Source organism: Natrix helvetica (genome assembly GCF_964273705.1).
Source record: "Natrix helvetica genome assembly, chromosome: 6".
In the NCBI taxonomy this organism is placed as follows: Eukaryota; Metazoa; Chordata; class Lepidosauria; order Squamata; family Natricidae; genus Natrix; species Natrix helvetica.
In genome coordinates this window covers 25,328,127-25,345,669 of record NC_138553.1, presented here as the reverse complement: position 1 = coordinate 25,345,669, position 17,543 = coordinate 25,328,127, and the positions used below count along the sequence as shown (strand labels likewise).

General features: G+C 41.7%; 1 protein-coding gene across 1 annotated transcript; it reads left to right on the top strand.

The window, feature by feature from the left end:
• The first annotated feature begins 442 nt into the window (after positions 1-442).
• Positions 443-16,860, top strand: RTCB (RNA 2',3'-cyclic phosphate and 5'-OH ligase). Its single transcript, XM_081957400.1, has 12 exons — positions 443-659; positions 1,741-1,819; positions 2,260-2,327; positions 2,951-3,050; positions 4,498-4,654; positions 8,915-9,071; positions 10,740-10,899; positions 11,115-11,290; positions 12,970-13,158; positions 13,869-13,979; positions 15,376-15,495; positions 15,732-16,860. Exons 1-12 carry the CDS (start codon positions 567-569, stop codon positions 15,837-15,839), a joined length of 1,518 nt encoding a protein of 505 aa, XP_081813526.1. The 5' UTR covers positions 443-566; the 3' UTR covers positions 15,840-16,860.
• The last annotated feature ends 683 nt before the right edge of the window (positions 16,861-17,543 follow it).

Genomic DNA, 17,543 nt, shown 5'->3' with positions numbered 1-17,543 from the left:
TCTTATAAGAATTAAATGCCATTCTCCAGCAACTGATGTATATTTATAGATAGCCACCTCTTATTGAAAGTACACCTAGAATCGTGGTTTGGCTGTTTCTCCTTATTCAAAAGCGAAGTCCCACATTTTCTCCATTTCACTCTCCTGAGCGTGTCCGCTTTTGTTTCATCTGATATAAGACGCAGCCCCAAAACACCAACTTTTAGCTGTTTATAATTGGGGAGGTGGGAAAGGAAAGAGAGAAGGAAAAAGACAGAAAGACAGAGGAATCTTAGCAATTTGACTCCTGTTTCAAAACTACGGAAGCAAAGACGCAGAGCATCCCTTTATTTCCGTCCAGCGGTCGTTCGAGGTTTTGCAGCGTTACTCCAGTTATCCTAAATTGAGCCTTTTCGGCCGCCGTACGATGTCTTCTAGCCTAGCAGAGGATTGGAGCGGAGCCTTCTCGGCCTCCGTACTGGCGTAAGTGAACGTGGCCTATCTTTGCCGAGAAACACCTGAGGGGAGGGGGAAAAAAACATTCTTCTGTTATATTTAACTTCGGGACGTTTGCTTTGCTTTTCGCCATGAGCCGAAGCTACAACGATGAATTGCAATATTTGGACAAAGTGGATAAGAACTGCTGGCGCATCAAGAAAGGATTTGTGCCCAACATGAACGTGAGTTGCTTAGAGGCGTTTTCATCGCTGAACTTCGTTCTGGAGCATGATAATGAATAGCTAAAAGCCGCCCCGAGATCCCTTCATTCCTTTGGGGCGACCATTCTGCCAGTGCGGTGAAAATGGAACGTGACGAAGGTTCACTTGCTTGGGTTTGCTGAGTTTTCAACCGAGTTTGCAATTGATTTTAACCTGCTGCAGTGCACACAATTGCATTTTATTATTTTGTATAATTGTCAAACGAGATTCCAAAGGATGAAAGGCGATTGATCATTATAAATAAGGCATCTCGAATTTCCTGCTGGGGAGAAATTTGATCTGCAAATGCAACTAATCAGAGTACCAATTGCGCTATGGAAGGTTCCTCTTAAAAGTGGACTGTTTACTTGATTCAAAATATTGACATTTCTGGTTATTTAGGAAGCTTCAGAGTAACAATCAAGTAAACAATACCCCAGTCAAGAAACTGCCAAAAAGCCATCACCAAACAACCCAAAGAATCTATAAGACCACCTCCACCCACACAGACAAGCAAGTCATCAGAATATAAACTGACAGCAAAAGCATTCTTTACTAGCACTGATATTATTTTGGTAATGAAATCTCTGCAAGAAAACAAGCAAGCTCAGAGAGCAGCAAGGGCACCTCATTAGGAAGCTGTCCCTAAGATAGCGGTCTCCCAACTTCTCTGGCACTAGGGATAAATTTTGTATAAGACATTTTTTCCACAGACCAGGAGGTGGGGGCGGGGAGGAGAATGGTTTCAGGCGAAACCTAGAGCCCATGCATGGATAGATGAAACTTTCCTTGCTTACCCACTGCTTGTGCATCCTGGTTCCCAACTGACCATGGACCAGTACCGGTCCATAGCCCAGAGGTTGGGGGAACCCTGCTCTAAACTATTTTCAACAAATCTAAATCTTTACTGGAAGGTATTTTTAAAATAACCATAATTATAATGTAATTATCTAGAATTAAGTATTCTAGTTTGCATGACATAGTTAACCAATATTTGTTTGAAGGGTGAATCCTACTTTTGAATATGTGGTCCATTTTCTATTTTTCTTCTTTTTGTCTCTAGGTGGAGGGTATATTTTATGTGAATGAACCTTTGGAGAAGTTGATGTTTGAAGAACTAAGAAATGCATGCCGAGGTGGAGGTATGTTTGAGTTTTCAATAGTCTGTGATAGTAAGCCTTATTTTTATCCTCAATAGTCTGTTTGGATAAACAAATTTTTTTTAAAAGGCTTTGGTTTATGAAGAATCGTTGGTTGGGCATGAGAAAATAACCATTTGCTCTTTAGTTCTGCTTGCTTAAATGTAAAGACACATACCCTTTAAATTCCAGTTTTGAATTGATATGTTTTATGACCAGTCTAACTCATGTTTCACAATATTTTCATTTTCTGTAGGCCTAGCATGTGAAATATGCCTGTGATTTTAGTTATGGTCCTCTATATGTTTATCTAGGAATAAGCCTTAAATTCACCATTCGTAGTTCTGAGGAAACGTTAAGAGAATAGCACTGGTCCTTAAAATGTTAACTCTGAATTACATTTTCATATGAAACAGGAAATTAGTTCCTACCTTTTTTTTTAGGTGCTGGTGGTTTTCTTCCAGCCATGAAACAAATTGGAAATGTAGCTGCATTGCCTGGTATTGTTCATGTGAGTCCTTGTTATTTTAAATCCAGAATAAAACTATTATAGGAAGACTTTACTATGGATTCTTCTATGTAATAAAGTGTTACAAGAATAGTAGAACTATTGCTTCAAATAGAAATAAGAATGATTTCCAATAGAAAAGAATATATGTAGTTCAGGGTTGAACTGTGAAGCCTTTAGTGCTTCTGAACTTTGTTTACTTGCAGATCTTTAATTACCCAAGTAGGTACCATCATCCGTGCAAGGACGGATGATGTTGCCTAGTTGGATATTGAAACATCTGCAAGCAAACAACCAAGTTCAGAATTACCAAGAACTCCACAATAAGAATACTGTCAGACTTCCCTATCCTAACAGTTTCTTGATATGTAAATTCAGATATGATAAAAATAGAGGGCTTACATTTGTCATTAATTTTTTTTAATGAAATGAGATATTTATTTGAAGTTTGTCTTTTTGAATATGATACACCTCTTGATATAAATGTTGAAACCTCTCCTTTTGGATGCTGTGCAATGGCAATGTGACTGAGCCAGCTCTATAGCATATGAATATCATACATATTTATTCTGATATTGATTCTTCCTCCCCTCCCCCTCTTTTTTTTAACCTAAATTGTATTTCAGCGATCTATTGGACTTCCTGATGTTCATTCAGGGTATGGCTTTGCTATTGGCAATATGGCAGCCTTTGATATGAGTGATCCAGAAGCAGTAGTTTCCCCAGGTATGGACAGCTATAGTTGTTATCTGTGTGGAAAGAGAACTCTTAGGTATCTCCAAATCTGTGATAGATGTGTCAGGCTCCAATACAAAGGACAGCTGTACAGAGATATTGTTAACCACTCTATGTAAATAACAGGTGACTGGTGATATGTTCTGTAGTATGTTTCATTTTCAACTGTTAGGCAGTTTTTAGTTTGAAGGCCAAAATTACTTAATTATCCAAACAATTTACGGTAGAGATGCCATGTTTTTATTCTGGGCTGACCTGAAGAAACAGGTGGTATTTTTCCAGTATACATATGTTGGCCAAAGCAAATTGCTGTCATTTGTTTTTTTTGAGGACAGTGTCTATTTATTAGATTTATCTTAAAATAACAAGTGCTTGTATTTCAAAATTCAATGTTAAGCTGAAATAACCTTTATGAAGTGTGATTATTTTTGGAGTATAAGACACACCTTTCCCCCCAAAAAAGAGGGTGAAAATATGGGTGCATCTTAATACACTGAATACAGCATTTTTGACCTCCTGAAACCCCGCCCCACACATCCTGTTTTTCACAAAAATGGACGTGCAGAGGGTTTGGGAGGCCTTCAAAGTGCTCCTGGGGGCTGGGGAGGGCAAAAAGGAGCAAAAAATGCTCGATTTTTTTTTTTGCTCATTTTTGCCCTCCCCAGCCCCCAGGAGCACTTTGCAAGCCTTCCAAACTCTGCACGTCCCATTTTTTTGCAAAAAATTGGCTGTTTTTCGTTCATTTTTGCCCTCCCCAGCCCCCAGGAGCACTCTACAGGCCTCACAAACCCACAAAAAAATGGGACATGCAGAGGGTTTGGGAAGCCTGCAGAGTGCTCCCGGGAGCCAGAGAGGGCAAAAACTTTTTTTTTAAATTTATCTCTTCAAAATCTTGGTGTGTCTTATAGTCCTAAAAATACGGGTATATGGATGACCTTTGATGAAGTGTAACATTTCAGTATGTTTACCCTGAAATTAATGCAGAATAGTTATGTTCTTTTCATGTAGTAGAAATATAGCACTTAGACTTACGTACCGCTTCATAGTGCTTTATAGTCCTCTAAGCAGTTTACAGAGTCAGCATATTGCCTCCAACAACCTGGGTCCTCATTTTACCGAACTCGGAAGGATGGAAGGCTGAATCAACCTTGAACCAGTGAGAATCCAACTGTTGGCATTAGGCAGAATTAGCCTGCAATACTGCATTCTAACCACTGCACCATCATGGCTCTTTATTATGATAAAGAAATATTAAATGCCAAACTATATAAAGTTTACTGAATGTAATTAATTACAGCTGCGACGAAAATGTAGTTGATTGCAGTGATGAGTTCTGAGTTTTCTAGGTTTAGAAAACTTAGTAATTGGGTATTAAGCAATTGCACAAAATGACTTGTTGAGCTACGTTTTAAAAGGTATGTTCTGGTTACTCACACAGGCGGTGTAGGGTTTGACATTAACTGTGGTGTTCGATTACTGCGGACTAATCTTGATGAGTGTGATGTCCAGCCAGTGAAGGAGCAGCTTGCACAATCCATGTTTGACCACATTCCTGTAGGGGTGGGATCCAAGGGCGTCATCCCCATGAATGCCAAGTAAGAGCATTTTTTTAAAAAAATCTCGAATGTCAGTATTATTGTTTCATTTTTTAAGGGAAAGGTGACAGAAGGAAAACGAAACATAACTTATCACATGCACTGCAAATCTGTTGAGTAGCAAACATGTAAAAATGCCAGAATGTTTTCCACTTATTGCTACATAGCTGTTTGAAAGCTTTGCTAAGGTTAGTCATCATATATCTAGAGGACTTTTATTTCCATAATTCCATTTTAATTGGGAATTATGTTTATGCAACTGGAGGGCATCCAAATCTGCCATCTTCAGCTTCTGTACTTTGCTGGCATCCTACCATAAAATTTAGCCTTACTTTCACTACAACCACTTAACTTTAACATAAGAATCTATCACTTCAACCAAATGGAGTCAAGGGTCTTTCTTACCTAAAATCTGAGTTGGGGCAGGCCTGACAAAGAAAGACATATGGGGAACTTTAAAAAAAATTATAAACTGGGACTGGGAGCAATTAGAACAGTCCAGTCTAGTGCCACTGAAACATGCCATCATGTTTAAATTGACACATCCCTCTTGTTTTTTCTCGAAGTTCATTATCTTCTCTAGAATCTGTCCTATGCTTGCCAAATCTTTGAATATTTGCTGCATTGCAGTCCTTTTGCCCCTGTAAAGTGAGGAGAAAGGAAACTTTCCAACTTTTCTAGGTTGTTGTGTTGCTGTTGTTTTGCAGTGTGATAGCAATAACTCTGGATTTATTCACTATTTTCTTTATAGAAGAAAAGGAAAATGAACCTCACTTATTTGAAAGAGGTCCATGTTCTAATTGCAAAGTTTGCTAATGAATTGTCATAAAATATTCTAATAAAAAACAAAGGGAAATCACAAGCAATAAATCTTACTTTTAAGATCAGAGGTTTATTGTTTCATGAGCAATTTGGAACATGAATAGCCAACATAGCAGTACAATTGCACAACAAAACTTAGAGTATTAATATCATTGCAGTGGGTTCCTTAATAAGTCCTACAAGCAAGTCCTACAAGGACTGCCATTTGGCAAAGGACCCCATTCTCATCTCAAGCCACATTTATTTATTTATTTATTTATTTATTTATTATTCATATTTATAGACCGCCCCCTCTCCCGAAAGGGACTCGGGGCGGTGTACAGTCACTAAAATACGTTATAAAATACATGCAAAACAGTTAAATAATTAAATAAGTAGGTAGGTGGAGGAGGTTGCAAGACTGTACATGGAATAATAAATATTAAATATAGTATATAGTATAATAAAAACTTTTAAAACCCCAAACCCAATTAAAATGAAAAAATCCCCGGGAGGTAAAACTAAGAAAGTGCCAGGCCAGCTGATTGAAATAGGTGAGTCTTTAACTTTTGCCGGAAGGAACGGAGGTCGGTGGTAGTTCGAATGTCAGGGGGGAGGTCATTCCAGAGGGTTGGGCCCATCACAGAGAAGGATCTACTCCTAGGTGTCGCCCGCTGGCATTGACCAGCAGACGGCACCAGGAGGAGCCCCTCTCTGTGTGAGCGGATAGGCCGCAGGGACGTGTGTGGTAGGATGCGATCCTGCAGGTAACTAGGCCCACTGCCATGGAGCGCTTTAAAGATGGTGATCAATACCTTGAAACGCACCCGAAAGGCCACAGGTAGCCAGTGCAGCTCGCGCAGGAGAGGTGTTACGTGGGAGTAACGTGTACTTCCCATAATAACCCGCGCGGCTGCGTTCTGAACTAGCTGCAGTCTCCGGATGCGTCCCAAGGGAAGCCCCATGTAGAGAGCATTGCAGTAGTCCAGGCGAGACGTCACCAGCGCATGAGTGACCGTGCGCAGGGCACTCCGGTCCAGTAGGGGGCGCAATTGGCGCACCAGGCGAACCTGGTGGAACGCCCCCCTCGCCACGGCTGCCACATGGTCCTCCATTGACAGCCGGGCATCAAGGAGGATGCCCAAATTGCGCGCCCACTCCACAGGGGACAATTGTTCGCCCCCTATGGCCAGCGATGGAGTCAGCTGGCTGAACCGAGGCGCCGGTAACCACAGCCACTCGGTCTTGGAGGGGTTGAGTTTAAGTCTGTTGTCCCCCATCCAGACCCCGACGGCTTCCAAACACCGGGACATCACTTCGACAGCCTCGTTGGGGTGGTTTGGGGTTGAAATATACAGCTGAGTATCATCAGCGTAAAGATGGTACTCAACCCCAAAACCACGGATGATCTCACCCAGCGGCTTCACATATGCGTTGAACAGGAGAGGCGAGAGGACCGACCCCTGTGGCACCCCACAAGTGAGTGGCCTCAGGGACGATCTCTGCCCCCCTGTCAACACACATTGCTTCCGGTCGGAGAGGTAGGAGCCGAACCACCGCAAAACGGTGCCTCCGACTCCCATCCCCTCCAACCGGCGCAATAGGATACCATGGTCGATGGTATCAAAAGCCGCCGAGAGGTCTAATAGGACCAGGATAGAGGAGCAACCCCTATCTCTGGCCCTCCAGAGATCATCGACCAACGCGACCAAGGCTGTCTCAGTGCTGTGCCCGGGTCGGAAGCCGGACTGGCGTGGGTCTAGATAGTCAGATTCGTCTAGGTGTCGCGGGAGCTGCTGCGCCACCACATTCTCGACAACCTTCGCCAGAAAGGGAAGGTTGGAGACTGGACGATAGTTAGCTAGCTCCGTTGGGTCGAGCGCAGGCCTCTTGAGCAAGGGTCTCACCACCGCCTCTTTCAAGGCGGTTGGTAAGTATCCCTCACTCAGTGAGGCACTCACCAGGCCCAGGAGCCAGCCTCGTGTCACCTCCCAGGCTGCCAGTACCAGCCAGGAGGGGCACGGGTCCGTTAAACAAGTGGTGGGTCGCAGCCGTCCACGCAGCCTGTCCAAATCCTCGGGGGCAACAGAGTCAAACTCCTCCCAGAATGGTCTCTCAAGACTCGCTGTTGGCGGCTCGTCTGGTCCACTGACGGAGGTCCACCCGCTCCGGATCTGATCGATTTTGTCCTGAAGATATTCCCCAAACTCCTCTGCTCTACCCTGTAAGGGTGTCTCCCGCGCCCCCTGCGATAAGAGGGAGCGAGTCACCCTAAACAGGGCGGCAGGGCGGTTATCCGCGGACGCAATAAGAGCAGCACAATGTCTACGTTTGGCCGCTCTTATTGCCACAAGGTAAGTCCGCAAATAGGCTCTTACCTGTGTTCGGTCAGATTCGGAGCGCGAGGATCTCCACCTGCTCTCTAGACGTCTCCTGTGGCGCTTCATCACCCTGAGCTCCTCAGTGAACCAAGGAGCCCGGGTGGGTCGATGCCGCAGGAGAGGTCGCAACGGCGCAACCCGGTCCAAGGCCCCAGTCGTCGCCCTATTCCAGGCAGTCACTAGGTCCTCGGAACGGGAGCGGGACAAGGCTACAGGTATTGGCCCAAGCTCCGTCAGGAATCTATCAGATTCCATCAGGTGCCTGGGGCGGTACATTACTTATACCTTCTTTTTACTGACCTATGCATTCCATAGTTTCACTTTCTTGTTTTTTCTTACTGACTGTCACTGACCGTCACTCTCTGTAAACACCCATGCACATTTGAGGCTCTCAGCTATTAGTTACTTTCAGTTCCTCATTTCCCACCATCTCATTCTTCCTGCTCTAAATATATCCATATCAAGTACAAACTTTTGCAGAAAATGCAGACACCAAGTCAGCTCATTAGAAATATGTCTGGTACATTTTGCAATTACGTGAGTTTAAAACTTTGATTCAGTGAGGCCTGCAAGATCACTCATAGGCCTATTACCTGCATCTTTCCAATGGATATATTTCTCTTCTCACAGAATGCTTGATTTAAAATATTTACATAGCCACCCACTTTACAGAACACAATTCTGGGTGGGTCACAACGATCAAGCAAAACCAAAAAACAGAACATTAAGCACTTAATCCATTATATCAGTGCATCAAATTATGCAATCCTCGGGCTCAACTTTACCCTATCCCAGAATCTGGGAGAAAATGTGTAGCCCTTTTCAACTTTCGGGAAAGCTAAAAGTTGGGGGGACCTTCCAGATCCCAAAGGAATGGTTGTTCCACAGGGCATGGCTTTCTATGGAAAAAGGATGCTTTCTACTTCTCACTAGATGACAACACTTGACAACACACTGGAACCTGGAGAGTATTTATAGTAATGTGATAACTGTGAATGAAGATGTAGGAGTGAGTCTGTGGTAACTTTCATTCTGTATTTGTCTGTGGTCTCCTAATTAGAGTGTCTTTCATCCCCAGGGACCTGGAGGAAGCTTTAGAGATGGGAGTAGACTGGTCCTTACGAGAAGGCTATGCCTGGGCGGAGGATAAAGAGCATTGTGAAGAATATGGGAGGATGTTGCAGGCAGATCCAAATAAAGTGTCGGGCAGAGCTAAGAAAAGGGGTTTACCTCAGGTAATCAGATATGTACCGTATTTTTCGGAGTATAAGACGCACCTTTTTCCCCTCAAAAACGAAACTGAAAATCTGGGTGCGTCTTATACATCGAATAAAGCATTTTTATTTTTTTTTGCGTCCTGAAGCCCCACCCCTTCACCAAATGGCCATGCATAGCTTGTAGGAGGTTTTCAGAGAGCTCCTGGGGGCTGGGGAGCACAGAAATGACCAAAAAATGAGCCGTTTTTTTCTCAATTTTCCCCCATCCCCCAGGAGCACTCTATAAGCCTCCATAAGGCTATGCATGCAATTTTCTTGACAAAAAAATGGGCCCGTTTTCTTGAAAAACTGCCATTTTCACCCCCCCAGGAGCAGTCTGCAAGCCCCCCAAAGGCTATTCATGCCTTTTTTTTTTCTTTTTTTGAAAAAAAACACGCCATTTCCAGGAGGTTTGCAGAGTGCAAAAATCCCCCCCCCCCTTTTCGGAAAGCTCTTTAGTTAGAGTGATTGATGAGAATTAGATTGATCAAGTGCTGTGCCAGCAGAAACAAAGTCTTAGGTGCTGCAGATTGTCAGCGATTTCCTTCTCCAGCACATGGATAAATCCACCTGGAAACATCTACCTACCTACCTACTCTCTCTCTCTCCCTACCTACTGTATTTCTCTCTCTCTCTATCCCTCTATCTACCTACCTACTCTCTCTCTCTCTTCCTACCTACTGTATTTCTCTCTCTCTCTTCTATCTACCTACCTACACACTCTCTCTTCCTATCTACTGTATTTCTCTCTCTCTCCCTACCTACCTACTGTATTTCTCTCTATATATATATATACCTTTATCTACCTACCTAACTACTCTCTCTCTCCCTACCTACTTACTGTATTTCTCTCTCTCTCTATCCCTCTATCTACCTACCTACCTTTTTAAAAAAATTGCCTCTTCAAAACCTGGTGTGTTTTATACTCTGGTGCGTCTTATACTCCAAAAATACGGTAGATATAATTTTGGGTTATCATTTCATGCTGATTTAAATGTATTTAATTAATGTAAAATTAATTAATTTTAATTTAATTTAAATGTAATCAGGTTGATTTTAATAGTATTAAAGCACACCAGAACAATGCCCGGAGATTTGATTAGCTGATGTCATGGTTCAAAAGGTTATCCATCCACCTTTGGTTTTCATGTGTGATGCTCTGAGGACTCACTCAGTAAGTGTGTCCATGGCTGAGGGTGGAGTTAGACCTGGCTGTCTGCAGCCCTAGTCCAGCATCTGTGTAACTATAGCACCACCCTGGCTCTTGCATTGATTAAGGAGTACTTCACTTTTTTGTAATGAAATTTCATCTTTTGATTGGTTAGCCTTAAATATTGCCTTTTATTTTTGTTTGATTTGGTGATTCAGTATTTATGGATTTTTTTAAAAAAATGTATCTCTGATCGAATGTTTTGATTTTAATCTAATACTCTTTAGGAAGCATACATTTTAAAAAGAACGTAACAGTTCAGAAAATGCAGAGAATCTTTTCCCTTAACATCTGAATGTAAAAGTAATTTCCTTAATATTCATTAATAAGATGAATGGATGTAAGATTGCATTAACTTTCCAGAGTTTGTAATAAAAATCACAAATCTTTCATTTTTCATGTTGGGAAAAGCTAAATTCTCCTGTTCTGTTTAACAGCTGGGGACTTTGGGAGCAGGAAACCACTATGCTGAGATTCAGGTTGTAGATGACATTTATAATGAATATGCTGCCCGAAAGATGGGTATAGACCATAAGGGACAAATATGTGTGATGATCCACAGTGGGAGCAGAGGCCTTGGCCACCAAGTAGCTACAGGTATGTGGCTTATGCCCTTCTTTGTTCTGGGAATTAAATGTGACTATCCAGCGTAATATTAGTGCTAGTTTCTACATCACAATCTGTATGTAGAAAAAATATACCCCCTTTATGCAATTAATTTAAATGTGTGTATAAATCTAAACTATATTTTAAGTTCTAGGCCTGCTGGTCCATATCACTATTTCTGAATTTATTTGGTCCTGTTTTTACAGATGCCTTAGTAGCTATGGAAAAAGCAATGAAACGGGACAAGATCATAGTGAATGACCGCCAATTGGCATGTGCCAGAATACATTCTCAGGAGGGCCAAGATTATTTGAAAGGGATGGCAGCAGCTGGAAATTACGCATGGGTCAATCGTTCCTCCATGACTTTTCTTACTAGACAGGTAAGAGAGGACAGCAGTAGCTCATCACTTCTGTCTCTTTAAAAATGAGGTATTTTTACCTCATCAGGTATAACTGATGAGGGAAATTGAGCTCTGGCTAAGATATTCCTCCCAACCTGGTGTCCTGATGTGTTTTGATGGTGGATTACATAGACTTCAGTTCCAGAGTAACTGGAAAGCATGGTTTCGTAAAGTAGGTCTGTGATATATCTATCTTGAAAGAAATACAGGTGGTCCTTACTTACTGGTTGCCTTGTTTAGTGACCATTCAAAGTTATAATGGTGCCAAAAACGGCTTTGCAATCATTTTTTGCATTTACAACCATCATAGCATTTGTTCCTTTGCAACTGATGCATATTTACAACAGTTGCAACATCCTGTAGTCAAGTTATTATCATTTGTGTGCTTCTTAATTGGCTTCTGCCAATCAGAATTCAGAAGGTAGAAGTAAAATCATAAATCACAGTTATTCATTGCTTAGCAACCATGTTGGTAGTCCCAATTAGTGATACATGTATATAGTTACATTCTGCTTCATGACATCAGACCAACAATTTCAGAAGTACTAAATTTATTTAAGAGATGAATTTGAGATTCAGTTTCCAATACATGGACTCCCAGATTGGATCCACCTGTGGTATGATTACATTTGGCTTCCGTTTCTAAACATTGTCAGCTGAGCTTTTATTTAATTATAATTAAATTATAAAATTGTAGCCCTTTTTTCCAAAACTGACTTGCCCTATATTTGGATCATACCTTCTAGCTCTTTAGGGTTGAAAGCCAATTGACTTTAGTTCATTAAGATGTTAGGTTTAAAGGTAAAGGTTCCCCTCACACCTAAATGCTAGTCGTTCCTGACTCTGGGGGGCGGTGCTCATCTCTGTTTCAAAGCTGAAGAGCCAGCGCTGTCCAAAGACGTCTCTGGTAATGTGGCCAGCATGACTAAACGCTAAAGGCGCACGAAACACTGTTACCTTCCCACCTAAGGTGGTCCCTATTTTTCTACTTGCATTTTTACATGCTTTCGAACTGCTAGGTTGGCAGAAGCGGGGACAAGTAACGGGAGCTCACTCCGTTATGCGGCGCTAGGGATTCGAACCGCCAAACTGCCGTCCTTTCCTATTTGACAAGCTCAGTATCTCAGCCATTGAGCCACCCCTTGTTAGGTTTAGATCATGCCTACTTTGTGCATGAGTGGAGCAGTGCTCCAAATCCTTGCTCACAGTTCCTATGAATAGCGTTGCCATAAATAATGGCCATTTTCGGCTTTAAAAAAAAACAGGCTTGGCCTGTTTTTCGAATTGAAGGATTGTGCAATCTTGAGCAGCGAGGCAACATTCAGAAAAACTTTTTTTAATGCTTCCTCTGAACTATTTGCTCCATTCCAGCCATAGTCTGAAGTACATTTTACCAAATATAATTGTCTTTTCCCATTCCCTACTAGTCAGTTTAGAGAATGTCTCTCAAGTACAGTTGCACAAGATTTGCTGTTAAAATCTTTTCTTAGAATTCAGGAAGCTTGAGATGAACTGATTGTTAGAGAAAGAATTGCAGATAATTGTGACTAAAATTCCAGTTTCCGTAAACAATTTCAACTCTAATCCCTCTTCCCATATATACCAACCCCCCGAAATATATTATTAGAACTACTTTGTGTACCTGTATTGTTTTCTAGGCATTTGCTAAAGTCTTCAACACCACTCCTGATGATCTGGACATGCATGTAATCTACGATGTGTCTCACAACATTGCAAAAGTAGAACAGCATGTGGTAGATGGAAAAGAACGGACCCTGTTGGTGCATAGGAAAGGATCAACCAGAGCATTCCCTCCTCACCATCCTCTTATAGCTGTTGATTACCAAGTAGGAACTTCTGAGATTTCTCTCTTGTTAGCATTCACGAGCTGTCATTTTCCTTTGCATCCTTGGTGAAGTTTTTCATTTAATTGGCTGCATAGCCTAATCCAGGGGTCTGCAACCTTAAACACCCAAAGAGCCATTTGGACCCATTTCCCACAGAAAAGAAAACACCAGGAGCCACAAAACCTGGGTGGGTGTGGCCAACTCGACATCACTCACTCCTACCCAGTCACATGACACACACCCCGCCACACCTACCCAGGTTTTGTGGCTCCCGCTGTTTTCTATGGGAAATGGATATCTGTGTGTATGTGTGGGTGTGTCTCTTTTTTCCTCTCTCTATCTCTGTCTCCCCCCCCCCTTATTTCTCTCAGGCCAGGCGAGTAGTGATTGGAATGGGAGGGCAAGGGGGCGGGGCCAGCCAGTGGTGGGTTCAGCCAACAGGGAGCCACAGCAGGAAATGAAAGAGCCGCATGCAACTCTGGAGCTGTGGGTTCTTGACACCCGGCCTAATCTAATTGCACAAATATAATGCAAATGCATTCACAAATATATCCTCTTTTGTAAGTTAGTTTAGAGCAGAAAGTGTAAATTAGCTGATTCTGGTAAAAATATATACCCGCTGTATTTCATCAACATTTATTTTTATTGGTTGATCATAATTGGCACTCATTCCAGCATAACTCTAATATTGATTGTATGTGCGTCCCCAGCTGACCGGCCAGCCAGTGTTGATCGGTGGAACAATGGGAACTTGCAGTTACGTCCTTACTGGTACTGAACAAGGCATGACTGAAACCTTTGGAACCACTTGCCATGGAGCAGTGAGTAGGAAACCACTTGCTATATTCTACATCATGGGCTTTTTGCTTCATACTTCTGTACATTTGGATAATATGCTAACCAAAAAAAAGCTTCAGTTATTCTGGCAAGTGGAGTGGGGTCACAAATCTACGACTGCTTGGGATCCAATGAGGATGCAGAGAGATTATAGTAATTTAGAAATGCAGGCAATGTCGTATAGAATGTCCAGGATGATTTAGATGGTGTCTGTATTTAATGTACTCAATCCCAACTCTAACATGACTCTGGATTATGTACAATTAAACCAAACGGGAGGGAAGGAAGAACCGTCTAACTGTATCCACACTCTTCATAATATTTGGCAGGGACCCCCGCCAGCCTACTCAAAGGCCTGGAAGAATAGCCACATTTGTAGATTTTCCAGACTACTATCAGGGTGGCACCCACACAAATGGCAGGGGAGATCTCATGCCAGAGGGCAGGGAAGCAGGGAATGCTTCCTTGAATGCCAATAGATGACATAATTTAATAAAGGAACCCTGATCATGCTAATCCTGTTAGATCAAGCAAGCCAGGCCAATACTATAGAAAATAGTTGGTCCTTCAAGTAACCAGATTCTATAGCAATTAGACTTATATACCAATTCATAGTGCTTTACAGCACTCTATGCAATTTACACAGTCAGCATATTGCTCCCAACAATATGGGTTCTCATTTCACTGACCTCAGAAGGATGAAAGGCTGAGTCAACCTTGAGCTGGTCAGAATCAAACTCCTGGCAGTGAGCAGAGCTAGCCCGCAATACTGCATTCTAACCATTGCGCCACTACAACACTAAAAATAATAGCATTTTATAGGTCATAGCTACTATCTTGCACCCAGAAGAATACTGGAAACAAATACAGACTCACAAAATATTAAATAGGCATACCAAGACATTCTGTTGGTTGGTTCTGACTGCTGCATTCTTGACCAATTAAGTTCCAAGTGGTCTTCCAAGTTAACCCCATGTAGAGCACATTGCAGTAGTTGATCCATGAAGTTTTGAATACAAAACAAATTCCTGGCTGTTTTAATTAGGATCCAGCAATCAGGTGGCTGAAAGTAACCGCATTGAGAACCTGTCCACTTCCTCAATATTTACTGACTCAGACTCATAATACACCACAAGACGTGAGTCCTAGGCACCTTGGTTGGACCTGGTCAGTCAAGGTCCAAGGTGGAGCACATCTAAGCAACTGTCCTTATATATCTATGTGTGTATTAGAAAACTTTCAGAAGTTCAGGAATCTTAAAAGTCTGTTCTCTTTATTTTAATGTATGGCCAAGGCCACATATAACTGCTTTCTTCATTCACAATGACAATGTTTGCTTCAGTTGAAGACTGGTACTTAAAGAAATATATTATCCTACAGGGCCGTGCTTTGTCCCGTGCCAAATCGCGACGTAACTTGGATTTCCAGGATGTGTTGGACAAGTTGGCAGATATGGGAATTGCGATCCGTGTTGCATCTCCCAAACTAGTCATGGAAGAAGTGAGAGTTCTTTTAATTTTTCTGTGGACCATTTTATTTCTGGGGTGGATTTCTTTTCACGGCAAAGTATTAGCATCTCTTATTGGGGGGAAAAATACAGATCAGAATCTACCAAATTTAAATGCCCTAATTGCTTCCTGGAAAGGGCTCCCTTTTTCCTTTGGGATTTGGGATAGATTGTTTTCTCTTAACACCTCAAAGCATATCATTTCCTTTTTTCATCTCCTTTTTCCTAGGCGCCTGAATCTTATAAGAATGTGACAGATGTGGTTAACACCTGCCATGCAGCTGGCATAAGCAAGAAAGCGATTAAACTGAGGCCCATTGCAGTAATCAAAGGGTAAAGAAGCCATTCACAGAATCTGACAGAACCTCTTTTTACTCACACTACTCGTTAATTATATTTCCATCCAGATGGAAGCTCTGACAAACTCTTAGAACTTTGGGACTTAAAAAATATGGTACAAGAAAAGATAAACCAAGACGTGTTGCTCTTTTGATCTAATGGCAAGTTGTCGGTAGCTGACTGAGTTTCTTTACGGGAAAAATGTGAAACAGTTATCTAATTCTAATAAACTGTTTGTTCTGCCTATAATAAGATTTCTAATCAATGCTAATTTGATAGCCATCTTTTTTCAAGAAAGCTGTTTTTGTTGGTTTTTTTCCTTAAGTTTAGTTGTTTCTCTCGAATAAAGACTTAGGCTCCTGAGTAATAATATATAACATCTCATGAATTTATTTGTTAACCTGGCAATTTTGACCAATAAATTAAGCCTAAGCTAGTAATCCATAGGATATAGGAAAATTTGCAAATATTCTTACTGCAGAAGTCTGTGACTTAGCAGTTTTTTCTGAGATGTTTTTGACTAGACAAGGATGTTGCATCCCCACTACACGACAGGGGGTACTTTAGGAGCAGATGATTCTGTGCACATCGCATGCCAGTAATGTCCCTGATCTGAAGTTTTACTTGTACTTTAGTGGACGAACAATACTACTTTCTTGAAAAGAAACCAGCTTTCCATGAAGGCATAGATAGTTTTCAGTAATGTTTTAAGCCATTCATGTCAAGAACAGACATAATAGCTATATTGGTAAAGAGCCGTGGTGACGCCGTGGTTAGAATGCAGCATTGCTTGCTAATTCTGCCAACTGCCAGCAGTTCAATTCTCACTGGCTCAAAGTTGACTCAACCTTCCATCCTTCCGAGATTGGTAAAATGAGAAGCCAGGTTGTTGAGGGCAATATGCTGACACTGTAAACTTCTTAGAGAGGGCTGTAAAGCACCGTTGAGTGGTATACAGTAAGTCTAAGCACTATTGCTGTTGCTATCCTCCAAGCTGTCAATAAAAATACAAAAACTTGGTATTTTGTTGCATCTTCTTACGCTGACTAAATAGACCATATAGAGCAGGGCTTTCAAACGTGCGCCCCGCAATGCGTCGGATGCGTCACATGTTATCCATGTCCGGTTTAACGAAGGGAAAGTCGTGATACGTCACATGATGCCGCTCTGACAACGCAAGTTTGACATCCCTGGTGTAGAGAGAGAGCAGTATCTGAGTTTACTGCTGGTATTGCTGCACTACAAGTAAATTTAATTTGAACTTTACAAAAAAAATCTCTAATAGTCCTAAATTCAGTTTGGACTAAGCTGTGTTGATTTTACAGAACTCAATGAGTTCTTATGCCTCATTGTAAAATGTGTTACAATGAAATTGTAGCAGTTCGGCAGTTCAAATCTCACCAAATCTCAAGTTTGACTCAGCCTGCCATTCTTCCGAGGTGGGTAAAATGAGCGGCAATATGCTGACTCTGTAACCTGCTTAGAGAGGGCTGTAAAGCCCTGTGAAGTAGTATATAAGTCTAAGTGCTATATCAGAGTGCCATCAGTAGAGGGCAGCTTAATAAAGATAAACTGAAAGAAATGGCGCTACTAGAGAAAAGTTTGAAAGACACTCTGAATAAAGAGTGCAACCTGGCCTTTATATATTCTTTTGAAAAAGATTGGGAAACTGATGTCAGTAGTAGTTTGGAATTAACTTAAC

Bases quoted from the DNA above. Each gene is read 5' to 3' on its own strand.
- RTCB (XM_081957400.1), top strand. From the start codon at position 567: ATGAGCCGAAGCTACAACGATGAATTGCAATATTTGGACAAAGTGGAT. The intron at 2,328-2,950 runs GTGAGTCCTTGT...ATTGTATTTCAG, and splicing joins CATTGCCTGGTATTGTTCAT to CGATCTATTGGACTTCCTGA. The intron at 10,900-11,114 runs GTATGTGGCTTA...CTGTTTTTACAG, and splicing joins TGGCCACCAAGTAGCTACAG to ATGCCTTAGTAGCTATGGAA.